At 42.6% G+C, this 14,729-nt stretch overlaps 1 protein-coding gene across 3 annotated transcripts in view; it reads right to left on the reverse strand.

The window, feature by feature from the left end:
• Positions 1-12,335, reverse strand: part of TDRD3 (tudor domain containing 3) — a 215,591-nt gene extending 203,256 nt beyond the window's left edge. Inside the window, exon 1 of one of the 3 annotated variants that reach the window (XM_065901983.1) lies at positions 11,312-12,335. In XM_065901983.1, coding sequence (XP_065758055.1) covers positions 11,312-11,491 — 180 coding nt within the window. In that variant the 5' untranslated portion in view covers positions 11,492-12,335. Of the gene's footprint in view, positions 1-11,117; positions 11,254-11,311 lie in introns of those variants that run through there. The other 2 variants (XM_065901982.1, XM_065901984.1) reach the window with 2 other exon arrangements.
• Positions 12,336-14,729: the final 2,394 nt, after the last annotated feature.

Below are 14,729 nucleotides of genomic sequence, written 5' to 3' on the forward strand. Positions count from 1 at the left end.
GAGATGAAGACAGCCTAAGAGACCTCTCAGAAAACATTAAATGCATGAACGTTCACATTATAGGGATCCCAGGAGGAGAAGAGAGAGAGAAAGGACCTGAGAAAATGTTTAAGGAGATAATAGCTGAAAAATTCCCTAACATCGGAAAGAAAATAATCAACCAAGTCTAGGAAGCACAAAGAGTCCCAGGAAGGATAAACCCAAGGAAGAACACACCAAGACACAGAGTATTGAAGCTGATAAAAATTAAAGACAGGGATAAAATATTAAAAGCAACAAGGGGAAAATGACAAATAACATACGAGGGAACTCCCATCGGGCTATCAGTGGATTCTCTCCAAGTCAGAAGGGAATGGCATGACATATTTAAAGTGACGAGAGGGAAGAACCTACAATCAAGAATACTCTACCCAGCAAAACTCTCCTTCAGATTTGATGGAGAAATCAAAAGCTTTCTAGACAAGCAAAAGTCTAAGAGAATTCAGCGCCACCAAACCAGCTTTATAACAAATGCTAAAGGAACTTCTCTAGGTAGAAAACAAGAGAGGGAAAAGCCCAACCTACAGAGTGAAGTGAAAGTAGCTAAGTCATGTCTGACTCTTTGCAACCCCATGGACTATACAGTCCACAGAATTCTCCAGGCCAGGATACTGGAGTGGGTAGCCTTTCCCTTCTCCAGGGGATCTTCCCAACCCCAGGGATCAAACCCAGGGCTCCCAAATTGCAGGCAGATTCTTTACCAGCTAAGCCACATGGGAAGCCCAAGAATATTGGAGTGGGTAGCCTATCCTTTCTCCAGCAGCTCTTCCCAAACCAGGAATCAAATCAAGGTCTCCTGTATTGCAGGCAGATTCTTTACCAACTGAGCTATCAGAGAAGCCCTATCTACAGAAAATAAACCCAAAACAATTAAGAAAATAGCAATAAGACCATCAGTTCAGGTCAGTCCACTCAGTCATGTCCAACTCTTTGCAACCCCATGGACTCCAGCATACCAGGCCTCCCTGTCCATCACCAACTGCCAGAGCTTACTCAAATTCATGTCCATTGAGTCGGTGACACCATCCAACCATTTCATCCTCTGTTGTTCCCTTCTCCTCCAGCCTTCAATCCTTCCCAGCATCAGGGAATATGGGATCATACATATTGATAATTACCTTAAATGTAAATAGATTAAATGCACCAACCAAAAAACACAGACTGGCTGAGCAAATGAAAATATGGGCATGTATGCTGCTTAACCCCCCAAATTATATGTAATTATTTTATATCATTAGGTTAATCACATTCCCATTATGGCTTGCAATGGTAATATTGCTGCTGCTGCTGCTGTGAAGTCGCTTCAGTCGTGTCCGACTCTGTGCGACCCCATAGATGGCAGCCCACCAGGCTCCGCCGTCCCTGGGATTCTCCAGGCGAGAACACTGGAGTGGGTTGCCATTTCCTTCTCCAATAATGGCAATGTTAGGTAGTTAAAACAGAAAACAGGAGTCCAGAACGGCGGTGGCTAAAAGATAAGGAAGGGAAAAGCCCTCGAAAATAGAATAAAGGAAGGTCAAAGGAAGGTCCGAGGACCAGAGTGAAGACCTCAGGTAGAAGAAACAGCACTACTGGCTGGCCCAATTCATTTAGAGCAGGCCCAGGGGGAGGAAAAAACATATAAAAAACATATAAAAAGAGGAGTCAAAGAGCTCTCTCTCTCTCCCGTGCACTGGCATGCTCCCCCACTCTCTTCTCTTCTTTGGGTCAGCATGCCCTCACACCTCGAGGATGGATTTTCCTGCTATTTTCTAAATAAAATAGAGTTGTAACATTGATTTGTCTAAGAGCTATAACACGGTCTGTCCAAGACCCAACAGCTGTGACACACCAAGGGCTTTAATGTCCGTCACTCCAAATCTCTGTTGTAATGAAACAGAACCAAGGAGCATACACTCTCCTGACAGTAATAATCTTTTATTTTTTGTCTGACTATTGATTGTGGGCTTCCCTGGAGGCTCAGATGGTAAAGTGTCTGCCTGCAATGTGGAAGAACCAGATTAGATCCCTGGGTCAGAAAGATCTCCTGGAGAAGGAAATGGCAACCCACTCCAGTACTCTTGCCTGGAAAATTCCATGGACAGAGGACCCTGGTGGGCTGCAGTTCATGGGGTCGCAAAGAGTTGGGCATGACTGAGCAACTAACACTTCACTATTGTGATTATGTAAGTATTACTCACTTAATATCACTCTATCATGATTAGTTAACAGGAAAATTATAGAATTCTGTATCACCAAAACTACCATTTAATAGAAAAACCTGCAATTACTCTTTAAAATCCAGATGCATATCAGAATTATCTTGGAATTTTTTGAAAAAATACAAATGTCCAGATATTGCTTTTATTTTTTCCCCATCAGAGCTCCAGATATATTTCTAATGAGCAGCCATGTTTAAAATCAACTGGACTATATGAGAATCTTTTACTTTTATCTAGTTTGTTTCACTTTTTCTATTTCATATTCAGGGCTTCCATTTCATTCAGTTTATATTTTCTAGTTTTTCCATCTACTTTTTTTTTTTTTTTTTTTTTGAGGTTCTTTCCCAAGTCTTTATCAAGCACACTAGAAAAGCTTTTGCATATATACATCAGTTCAGTTCAGTTCAGTGGCTCAGTCATGTCCGACTCCTTGGAACCCCATGAATCACAGTACACCAGGCCTCCATGTCCATCACAAACTCCCGGAGTTTACTCAAACCCATGTCCATCGAGTCAGTGATGCCATCCAGCCATCTCATCCTCTTTTGTCCCCTTCTCGTCCTGCCCCCAATTCCTCCCAGCATAAGGGTCTTTTCCAATGAGTCAACTCTTCGCATGAGGTGGCCAAAGTATTGGAGTTTCAGTTTCAGCATCACTCCTTCCAATGAACACCCAGGACCGATCTCCTTTAGGATGGACTGGTTGGATCTCCTTGCAGTCCAAGGGACTCTCAAGAGTCTTCTCCAACACCACAGTTCAAAAGCATCAATTCTTTGGTGATCAACTTTCTTCATAGTCCAACTCTGACATCTATACACACACACACACACACACACACACACACGTGTGTGTGTGTGTGTATAATATGAGTTGTATTTTAGAAAACTTATGAATTTTTGCCTAACTAAAAAATGTATGACATTTTGATTCCACTTATTTTACTTAATATGCTAGATTTCTAATTTAACAAAACAGATATGCAACAAGAAACAAAGATTTACTGTATAGCTCTGGGAACTATAGTCACTATTTTATAAAAAATTTATAGTGGAAAATAATTGCAAAAATAACACATGTATATGTATAAATAAATCACACACAAAAAAGAATCCTACTTTTGAAATTTAGTAATGTTTATCTTTATGCCAGTTTTTCTAAATGTCCTATGGACCTCTAATAACAATATATGAGATAGAAAATTTTTAAATATATTTGTGTAGGATATGACTGATATAAATTAATTAAATATAAATCTATTAAGTGTAAATTATTAATGACATTATTCAAGATGCTCCTATTCTTATTTTTTCTGCATTTGAAAAAATATTCTCAGAAAAATGCTAATATGTCTATGATTATATATTTTTCTGCCTTACATCTATTTGATTTTTGCTTTATGTATCTTCATTATTAAGATGTCTAATGGTTTATGATGTCTACCTCCTATGTGAATGGTACCTATCATTAAAAATATTCATCTTTTTAAAAAAAGACATTTTATACAGATTTAAAAAATGGTAATGATTAAGTATTTTAAAATTTTAGAAAATAAAAGAAATCCTGCACTAAGCATACAACCTTATAAAGAACCATCAAAATTCTTCACAAAGACACCTATGTCTAAGAGCTATGCTGGAACAATGCTGTGTTGTGCTTAGTTGCTCAGGCTTGTCCAACTCTTTGCAATCCCATGGACTGTAGCCTGCAAGGCTCCTCTATCCATGGGATTTTCCAGGCAAGAATACTGGAAAGGGTTGCCATGCCCTCCTCCAGGAGATCTTCCCAACCCAGGGATGGACCCAAGGTCTCCCACTTTGCAGACAAATTCTTTACCATCTGAGCCACCAAGGAAGCACGAGGGACCAAAACTTATGATACCCTTTGCGTCAACTCTTATGCTTGACTATGACCAAGAGTATATTATATGCAGGCATAGTTATTTTTATGATGCTACAAAGATCATTCCTGACTTGAAAATTGAGCTTATTCACCAGCAGTCTCCTGGGAAATAGGTGTCTCTCTCTCAAGGAGAAAAAAAAAAAAAAGCAAGAGAAAAATGCAAGCGTGGCTACTGAACAAGAATCTGGCTTCTTTGGTCTTGATATGCTTTGGAGGAAGTTCCTAAGTGATAGGATGTAAAAGGAAGCTCTCTATCTGTGGATAGGTCAAAAGCTAGGAATTCCAAATTCCAGCAAAATGTCCTGATATTGTCCCACCTCTTTGCTCTCTGGAGCAGCTCTCAAAGCAACACAACGAATAATAGAGCAGGCTTCTCAGCACAAGAGAGCCTTTACTTTATAATCTATACTGACATTGTGCTTTTTTTCCTCTACTTATCCCATAAATAATACTTATCCCATAAATACTCTCCTCTAGTACTGTCTTGGCAAAGAAATTTATACTTGTAGCCTTTCTTATTCAAAGGTGAAATCAAGGGAATGAAGTCTGGTATACCCTTGGGCCAGAGGATATCAGTTTGGAGGTAGCACCAGTAACCAAGGAAAGAGAACTCCAAAAGGAAGTGAAATTCAAGGGGGTCAAGATAAGAAGATGACCTCTGTATTCATCCTCTCTTTTCCCTCTAACTCTGCCCCACCCAAACAAAACACCTCAAAGCACAACCAAGTTAAACTTCAGATGTTAGAAACCTGGGGTTTCTAAGAAAATACACTTTTTTCAAAAATAAAATGGAAACACATTATTTCTAATGATTATGTATGGTTTTGTTTTGAACTCAAAAACTGCTGGATAAGTCAAATATATGAAAATAGTGCCTTACTTTTTCAGATATTCTTAGATTCCAAAATACAGAATTCACCAGATTTTTACATAAGTCCAACCTAAGTAATTAGGTGAACCACCAAAAGATAAAGGTTTCTTTGACTTCAACAGCATCATTGCTCTGAATAAGCATCAATCTTTCCCAGAGAAGAAAGCAAATTTACATATCAAAAAATGGCTAAATACAATTCTCAATTTTAAAATGTGTTCTATTTGATCAACTATTTAAATTAATTGTGCTCACCAGGACTTAATGAAAATCAGTACTGAATATTTATTCAAGATATTTGGGCTCTATTCTTCATTCTGTCCCTTATATCTCTGAGCAAATTATTGATGCCAGTGTTTCAGCTTCCTGATCTGAACACTGAGAGAGTTAAGCTATACAATCACTAATTCTATATAAAAAGAAAAAATACCTTTTTCCAAAATAAATACAGATGATTATATTCCCTTAACATGTCTCTATTTCAAAAAAAAAAGTTCTCATGAATGAGAAGACTTGGGTTCTAGTTTTCACTTTAAGGTTTAGCTTTGTGATCCTGAGCAAACTTTTTCAACTTTTCTCACTTTATACAGTTCAATTTGGTTTTTTTTGCCCCCAATTAATACATTACTTTGTTAATTTAAAAAAAAAGAAAAATCTGAAAGGCTGATTCTCTCTTTAAAAAAAGCCAAAAGTTAGGTGAAAGTGAAAGTCGCTAAGTCATGACCGACTCTTTGCAAACCCATGAACTATAAAGATCATGGAATTCTCCAGTCCAGAATACTGGAGTGGGTAGCCTTTCCCTTCTCCAGGGGATCTTCCCAACCCAGGGATCAGACCCAGGTCTCCCACATTGTGGGTGGATTCTTTACCAGCTGAGTCACAAGGGAAGCCCAAGAATACTGGCATGGGTAGTCTATTCTTTCTCCAGCAAATCTTCCCAACATAGGACTTGAACCAGGGTCTCCTGCATTGCAGGTGGATTCTTCACCAACTGAGCTATCAGGGAAGCCCATAACATACCTACCATAAAAGGTAGGTAGGAGTACATAAGTCCCCCTTAAAGACATCTCAAGAGAAACAAAGAGACGTAAATCTGTCCATTCAGACAAAGCTAGTCAAATATCTTCTCTCAGTACTTATTCTATGCATATAAGTAAGCATCACGCAACACCAAGGTATAATTTCACAGTATTGCAAGCCTATGCCCCAACCACTAACACTGAAGAAGCTGAACAGTTCTATGATGAACTACAAGACCTTTTGAACTAATAACAAAAAAAGATATCCTTTTCATCATAGGGGACTGGAATGTAAAAGTAGGAAGACATACCTGGAGTAACAGGCAAATTTGGCCTTGGATACAGAATGAAGCAGGGCAAAGCCTAACAGAGTTAGCCAAGAGAATGCACTGGTCATAGCACACACCCTCTTCCAACAACACAAGAGACTATGCTACACGTGGACATGACCAGAAGGTGAATAACTAAACCAGACTGATTATATTCTTTGCAGCCGAAAATGAAGACGCTCTATACAGTCAGCAAAAACAAGACCAGGAGCTGACTGTGGCTCAGATCATGAATTCCTTATTGCAAACTTCAGACTTAAGTAGGGAAAACCACTAGACCATTCAGGTATGATCTAAATCAAATCCCTTATGGTTATACAGTGGAAGTGACAAATAGATTCAAGGGATTAGATTTGATACAGTGCCTGAACAACTATGGACCAAGGCAGTGATCAAGACAATCCCCAATATAAAGAAATGCAAAAAGGCAAAATGGTTGTCTGAGAAGGCCTTACAAATAAATAGCTGAGAAAAGAAGAGGAGCTAAAGGCAAGGAGAAAAGGAAAGACATACCCATCTGAATGAAGAGTTCCAAAGAATAGCCAGGAGAGATAAGAAAGCTTTCCTCGGTGATCAACACAAAGAAATAGAGGGAAACAACAGAATGGTAAAGACTAGAGATCTCTTCAAGAAAATCAGAGATACCAAGGGAACATTCCATGCAAAGATGGGCACAAAAAATGACAGAAATGGTATGGACCTAACAGAAGAGGAAGATATTAAGAAGAGGTGGCAAGAATACACAAAAGAACTGTACAAAAAAGATCTTCACAATCCAGATAATCAGATGGTGTGATCACCCTCCTAGAGCCAGACATCCTGGAATTCGAAGTCAAGTGGGCCTTAGGAAGCATCACTATGAACAAAGCTAATGGAGGTGATGGAATTCCAGTTGAGCTATTTCAAATCCTAAAAGACAATTCTGTGAAACTGCTGCACTCAATATGCCAGCAAATTTGGAAAACTCAGCAGTGGCCACAGGACTGGAAAAGTCAGTTTTCACTCCAATCCCAAAGAAAGGCAATGCTAAAGAATGTTCAAACTACCGCACAACTGCACTCATCTTACACATTAGCAAAGTAATGCTCAAAATTCTCCAAGCCAGGCTTCAACAGTAGGTGAGCCATGAACTTTCAAATGTTCAATCTGGGTTTAGAAAAGGCAGAGGAACCAGACATCAAATTGCCAACATCTGTTGGATCATAGAAAAAGCAAGAGAGTTCCAGAAAACATCTACTTCTACTTCTTTGCCTACACTAAAGCCTTTGGCTGTGTGGATCCACAACAAACTGTGGAAAATTCCTCAAGAGATGGGAATACCAGACCACCTTACCTGCCTTCTGAGAAATCTGTACGTTGGTAAAGAAACAACAGTTAGAACCAGACATGGAACAACAGACCGGTTCCAAACTGGGAAGAAGTATGTCAAGGCTGTATATTGTCACCCCACTTATTTAACTTATATGTAGAGTACATCATGCAAAATGCTGGGCTGGATGAAGCACAAGCTGGAATCAAGATTTCAGGGAGAAATATCAATAACCTCAGATATGCAGATGACACCACTCCTATGGCAGAAAGCAAAGAGGAACTAAAAAGCCTCTTTTTGAAAGTGAAAGAGGAGAGTGAAAAATTTGGCTTAAAACTCAACACTCAAAAACTTAAGATCATGGCATCCAGTCCCATCACTTCATGGAAAATAGATGGGGAAACAATGGAAACAGTGACAGACTTTATTTTTGGAGGCTCCAAAATCACTGCAAATGGTGACTGCAGTCATGAAATTAAAAGACACTTGCTCCTTGGAAGAAAAGCTATAACCTACCTAGACAGCATATTAAAAAGCAGAGACATTACTTAACCAACAAAGGTCCGTCTAGGCAAAGCTATAGTTTTTCCAGTAGTCATGTGTGGATTTGAGATTTGGACCATAAAGAAAGCTGCGCACCAAAGAACTGATGCTTCTGAACTGTGGTGTTGGAAAAGACTCTTGAGAGTCCCTTGGACTGCAAGGAGAGCCAACCAGTCAATCCTAAAGGAAATCAATCCTGAATATTCATTGTAAGGACTGATGTTGAAGCTGAAACTCCAGTACTTTGGCCACCTGATGTGAACAGTGCACTAACTGGAAAACACCCTAATGCTGGGAAAGACTGAAGACTGGAGGAGAAGGAGATGGCAGAGGATGACATCGTTGTACGGCATCACCAACTGGATGAACATGAGCTTGAGCAAGCTCTGGGAGTTGGTGATGGACAGGGAAGCTTGATGTGCTGCAGTCCGTGGGGTCTCAAAGAGTCGGACATGACTGAGTGACTTAAATCAACTTAAGGTACAATTTCATTCAATATTTAAACATAGTCACTATAATGTTCATGGAACTTTTACGTTCAAATCAGCAAAACCTAGCATTTTCTATGCTACTGGCCACTAAGGGGGAAAAAAAAATTACTGTAGTCTGCCAGAATGGCTGCTATTGGGAGTTATATTTTAAAATACTGGCTTTTTGTGGGAATTATAATGAAGATTAAGGGCTTAAAAAATGTGCTAAAAAAAATAATATAAACTGGAATAACAGACCAGTCTATACAGACCATCTACACCTCCTGAAGATCACAATTTCAGAAACATAAACTACTCAGCACTAAACACTTCTCAAACCTACTATTTTAGATGAGACTGACAGAAAAGATAATAATAGTTGAAGTGTTTTAGCATCTACTTCTTTTGAGGTCCTACAAGTAATTAAGTGAATAGACTGAGTACTAAAAAAAAAAAAAGGTTTTGTCAGTGACAATAACAGAGAAGCCCAAGAGTCATAGGAAACTCGAGATGTCAGAACTGGAATGAGTTGGTCAAAGCAGCTCTATGGTCAGAAATTCTCCTTCCAGTACTCTTCTCTACATATACATTTGAGATTCTGTATATTAACATAATAAATCTCTACTTAAATATAAGATCTAACACATGCCAACTATAGCATAGGACATCCTCCTGTCTTCTTCACAAATCTTGTGAGCTCAAAACTCATCAGGAATCACCCCCAAACTCATAGGAAGATAGTCTTATTAGCCTCACCTATTACTTCTGCCTTTATGAATCCCTGCCATTCAAAAGCAGCAGTTGTAAAGAGAAAATTTGTAACATAAAGTGGCAAATGTCACAAAATAACATTACTGAGAATTTATAATAAAGACAAGAAAAATGCTAAGCTGGGGTAGAGACCCTGGTTAGAGAATTTTGATTGGCAGGAGCACTGTCATTAAGGTCAATTGTACCAGATTTTACTAAGAAACTACAATGTTTCCCACCATTTCAGATATTCAGAAACATAAGATGGTGTTTAACCACATTTAAGAATCTTAGTTAAGAGTCCAAAGAACAATTTAGTGTGTGTTTGGAACCAAAATAAGGACACTAGTCTTTATGACACAGGTGGGATCATCATGCTGGATAGCAGAGGAAAGACTGTAAATGAATCCATTCAACTAATTTGAAGAACTAAGGCTCACTAAGAATGGGGGACAACTCAAATAGAAGAGTGATACAAGATTATTCAAGACAACACTGTGAGGTGAAGAATCTGAATGTATAAAGTTAGAAGAAAAAAGTAAAACTGAAAAAAAAATGACTTTTTAAAGCTACAGTTTGTTATGGTAACAGTGTTTTATGCAAAAGCTGCAAGAACACGAAGAGTTAAAAGCACCACAGTTGGAACCAGACCCCTGTCCTCAGCATTCAACTCTATCACTTTCCAGTTATGTCAATTTTTGTAAAGTTACTTAACAATTCTCTGCTTTAATCTGTACACCTCTAAAATGAGATATCTGTGGAGCCAGGAGCAGCGTCTTCAAAACACAGGTGTTACAGTACTCTAAACAAAAATTTTATTCATAAAATCAAAATCACCCTTTAGACACTCGTAGGCTGCACAATCTGGCCACAAACTTTTAAAGTCTTACTCTTCATTGGACACCCTTCTACTTCCAGGAACCATAGGGATTTAATGTCAGTACTGTAAACCAATAAGCTCTTTCCTACCTCCTTGCCTTATCTCCAGCGGTTCTGTATCCAGAAAGCCTTTTCCTCACCAGCCTTCCAAGTCCACTTCTCTAGGAAATTAACTTTCCTTCCTCTCCAATTCCATACCACATTTGCCTGCACCTCTGTACAGTTGACCACAATTCCCCCTGTTTGTGTGTTTGCTGTTTTAATGCCTTCTTCTCTGAGCGCTAAGACAGCGATCAGGGGCAAATCTTTTTCCAACCTCCTTGCCACCTTTCATGCCAGACTGTGCCTATGCAGGCCTGGAAAAGCGTTAGGAAATTAAGCTATATGTTTATAACCCTCATGGCCGAAGTTCCAGGAACGGCTTACTTTCGTATATTTTGTTTGTTTGTTTTCATCCTAAAATATTGATATGAAGCGTCCTTAAAAAATCAGAACACCGTCATCCTTTCAAGAAAAGTTCTAGAGAGCATCCACCCGTCTCCAGTACGGGCATTCTCCGCCTCAGAAGTTGTGTGCGCCGCAGAGGATGGCTTCCCCCTCTCCGTGCTGTACTTGGGAATGAGAGGGCGCGGGCTCGGACCCGGCGCTCGCCCCGCTCGGCGGCGCTCGGTTTCCCCAGCCTTCGCCTCCCCTCGTCCCGCCACGGCGGCGCCGTGGGAGCCCCCGGGCCTGTACCGCCGCCCGCCCCGCGGCCCCGGCCTCCCTGCGGCCCGCCGCCCGCCTCCCGGGGCCCAGGCCGCGCCGCTACCTCGCAGGGAGCCGGGGGACTCGCTCGGTTCCGCGCGGCGCCGGGGGCGGAGCCGGCCGGGGGGCCCGGGGAGAGGACGGGGAGGGCGGCGGCCTCCGCCTACCCCGACACGCACCAGGCGCCCCCGGCCCCGGCCCCAGCCCCGGCCTCCTCGGGCCCGGCCCGCACCCGCGGCTGGGAGACCCGCCACTTACCAACCCGCCCGGGACAGCGCCGCTCCGGGAGCCTCGGCCATGGTAGCTGCTTAGGCCGGGGTGCTGCGGGGCTCGGCTAGGGGGCTGGGGGAGGCCTGCCACTTGAGACCCCCAAAAAAAAGAAAGAAAAAGAAAAAAGAAAAGAAAAAAACTCCTCCGGTCGGCTCTGCGACTGGGCATGCTCAGTGCGGCGGGCGCTTCCGCGTGCGGGTTCCGCTCGCCGCGTTTTCCGAGCGGCCGCGGGGGCCGGCCCGGCGTGCGGCTGCGAGACAGTCGCTCTCCGGGGGCGGCGGTGCGCGGAGGACGGGCCGGGGCCGGTCGCTCGAGGCCCGTCTGTCAGCGCGGACTCAGCTGAGGCTGAGGGTCGGTCTGTCAGCGCGGCCTCGCGGCTGAGGCTGAGGGCCGGTCTGTCAGCGCGGCCTCGCCGGTCCGGGCCGGCCTGTCAGCGCGGCTGAAGCTGAGGGCCGGTCTGTCAGCGCGGCCTCGCGGCTGAAGCTGAGGGCCGGTCTGTCAGCGCAGCCTAGCGGCGGAGGCTGAGGGCCAGCTGCGCGTCGCCGGGGTCACTTTCCCGAGCCTCACGCCGTGGAGACCCGTGGGGCGGTCCTCTGTGTGGCAGAAAGGAAGCCTGCGTTCCCAGCGCGCACAAGCGGCCGCCTCCCGAGGGCAGAACTGAGGCGCTCGGCGGCGGGAAGGTGCTGCCAGCTAGGTTCTGAGGCGGCCCCGTTTCCGACAGCGAAGCTCAAATGGACGGTGTTCCCAGCCCACTCAACACGGGAGAAAAGCTGCTTTCTTGTAACGATTCCTTCCCCTTTTAAACCTGCCCGAGTGCAGAAAAAAGAATATAGTCGAATCTTTCCGACTCCCCAGAGTCAAATCGGACTGTCCAGGTCCCGCGCTACAATGAAAATGAATGAGTCCACCCAAGACCTACACCTAAGGGATGTAGGAACTCGGGGAGCTATGTCGTGCTTGTCTCTCACGCCGTCTTCCCACCGGGCCCGTGCAGGCCCCGGCGCTGCCCTCTGACGTTAGCGCGGGTACTGCCAGGCCTAGTTCCCGCCCACACCGTGTAGGTGCCCTGCTCCACCTCCCGGGCTGAAGCAGAGGGTCGGGTCCGGAATGCGCATGCACCGCGGCGGCGCCGAACGGCGCGGGAGACGCTCCAACGGGATTGGGCGGCCGAGACTCACACCAGCCAGTCGAAGGAGCAGTCGGAAGGGAAAGTGAGACCGGGAGACACTCCCTCAGAGTTGTCCCTACCCTTCACCGTCGTCCTTTCCTGCGGCCGCTGAGGAGAAAGGTTCTTCCGAGTGGCGCTGGTCCAAGCTGCGAAGTCCGGCAGGGAGACTGTTAAAACCTTCAGCCCTATAACCGGAGGTACCTCATCTGCTTCATCGTCACCAACACGGACTTAGAGCAGAGTCTGTGAAACTGGGCAGAGCCGCACCTGAAACTGAGGAGGAAACCGACGCTCACAGAAAGAGGGGGATAATTACAGAGTGAAGCTAAAATTCCTTAATTTTGTTTTCATTTTAACTGGCGTATTTCGTTTCGGCTTCCCAAAAGTCATAGTTTTAAAATCACGATACGTTGCTTAACTGGGGTGCTGTTGAAATGTGTGCCCAAGGACATTGCTTAGTTACTGATTTTAATGAAACATATTTTGAAGTACTTTTAGAATTGTATACAATGTTTAGGCGATACGTATTATATGTTTATTTTTATTTATAGGTACCATTCAAAATATCCCTTATGGCGTCCCTTGTGGCTCAGCTGGTAAAGAATCCGACTGCAATGCCGGAGACCTGGGATTGATCCCTGGGTTGGGAAGAAACCCTGGAGAAGGGAAAGGCTACCCACTCCAGTATTCTGGCCTGGCGAATTCCACGGACTGTATAGTCCCTGGGGTCGCAAAGAGTGAGACAGAACTGAGCGACTTTCACTTTCACGTAGATGAATCAAAATTAAATGGCTGATAATTTTCGTTAGTTGTGAAACAGAATTTTCTCTTGTTCAGTCGCTGAGTCCTGTCCTTAACTCTTTGCAGCCCTGTGGACTACAGCACATCAGGCTTCCCTGTCCTTCACTGTCTCGGGGAGTTTGCTTAAATTAATGTCCTGTTGAGTTTGTGAAGCTGTCTAATGATCTCATGCTCTGCTGCCCTCTTTTGCCCTCTTTTGCCCTCAGTCTTTCACAGCATCAGAGTCTTTTCCACTGAGTCTGCTCTTCCATCAAGCAGTCAAAGTGTGAAAGTAATATGTTGTCCCAATCAGAATTCTTGACTGGCTAAATATAAGGCCTTACACATATGGTTTCATATACAGTGTATACAATAAGAATTTACCATTATGTGGTACTTAACGATAGCTTTATTAAAATTCTCCATGAAACATTAAATAATCTTATAGTAAGAAATGCTTAAAGAATGGATTGAAGATTCCCACTGGAGGAATTTGGGATAATATAAGCCTCAAAGAGAGTAATTGGAATAATTGAATTTAAAAATTGGGTAAAGAAAATGCATAAATTTAAAAGTGCCAGTAGAAATAAATAAAGGGATGTATGAAAACTTTTCTTTCATAGAAATGCCAGAGAATAAATGTACAACAAATAATAGAATTAGAAAATCACCATTTTGCAAATTAGTCACAATTGATTCAGACTAGAGAATGCCAAAAGTCACTGGGTGAAAGATAGTAGGAGTACAGGATGTTCACTTGGTATCAAGGTATCAAGATGTTAAAGTATTAAAAGTCTGTTTTTTCCCTTACTTATTATAAAAGGGAACAACATACCTTTACCTTAAAAAAGGGGGGGGGGGGGGGACTGCCTTAAATAAGTGATCAAGGCTAATCAATAAGGGGACGATCAGATGTTATGTGCTTACTGATACAATCAGAAATAAGCATCATATGACAAATATTCTTGACAAAGTTGTTTCCCCTGAATTTGAGTGAACTTCTAGTTCCCTACCCTAACCTCCACCCCTGGCCCCTGGTCACTTTTGGGCATGTGTGGAGACGTTTTGGTTATAACCTGGTGGGAACGGGGAAATATTAAACATCCTGCAACACACAAGATAGCTACCTGTCCAAGATGTCAGTAGTGCCAAGCCTGAGATACATAGGGAATTTAACAAGTAAAACATAAGGAAACAGGCAAATAAATCTGGAATCTGGCATTTTCTACAAAAAACCTGGCATGGATTGTACAAATGTAATTTAAATTTTACATTTGTAAAAACATAATTTTTTTGAAAAAGAATTCTTCCAGGTTAAAAGGAATAAAAAGACTTGACAACAACATGCAATCATGGATTCAAAAAGAATAGGGAAAGAACAGAAGGAGAGATTTTTGTGGCCAAATGAACCAATTTCAATATGGACTAGATATTGGATAGTATAATGGAATTATAGTT

This window comes from Muntiacus reevesi, chromosome 11 (genome assembly GCF_963930625.1).
Source record: "Muntiacus reevesi chromosome 11, mMunRee1.1, whole genome shotgun sequence".
NCBI classification, from domain to species: domain Eukaryota; kingdom Metazoa; phylum Chordata; class Mammalia; order Artiodactyla; family Cervidae; genus Muntiacus; species Muntiacus reevesi.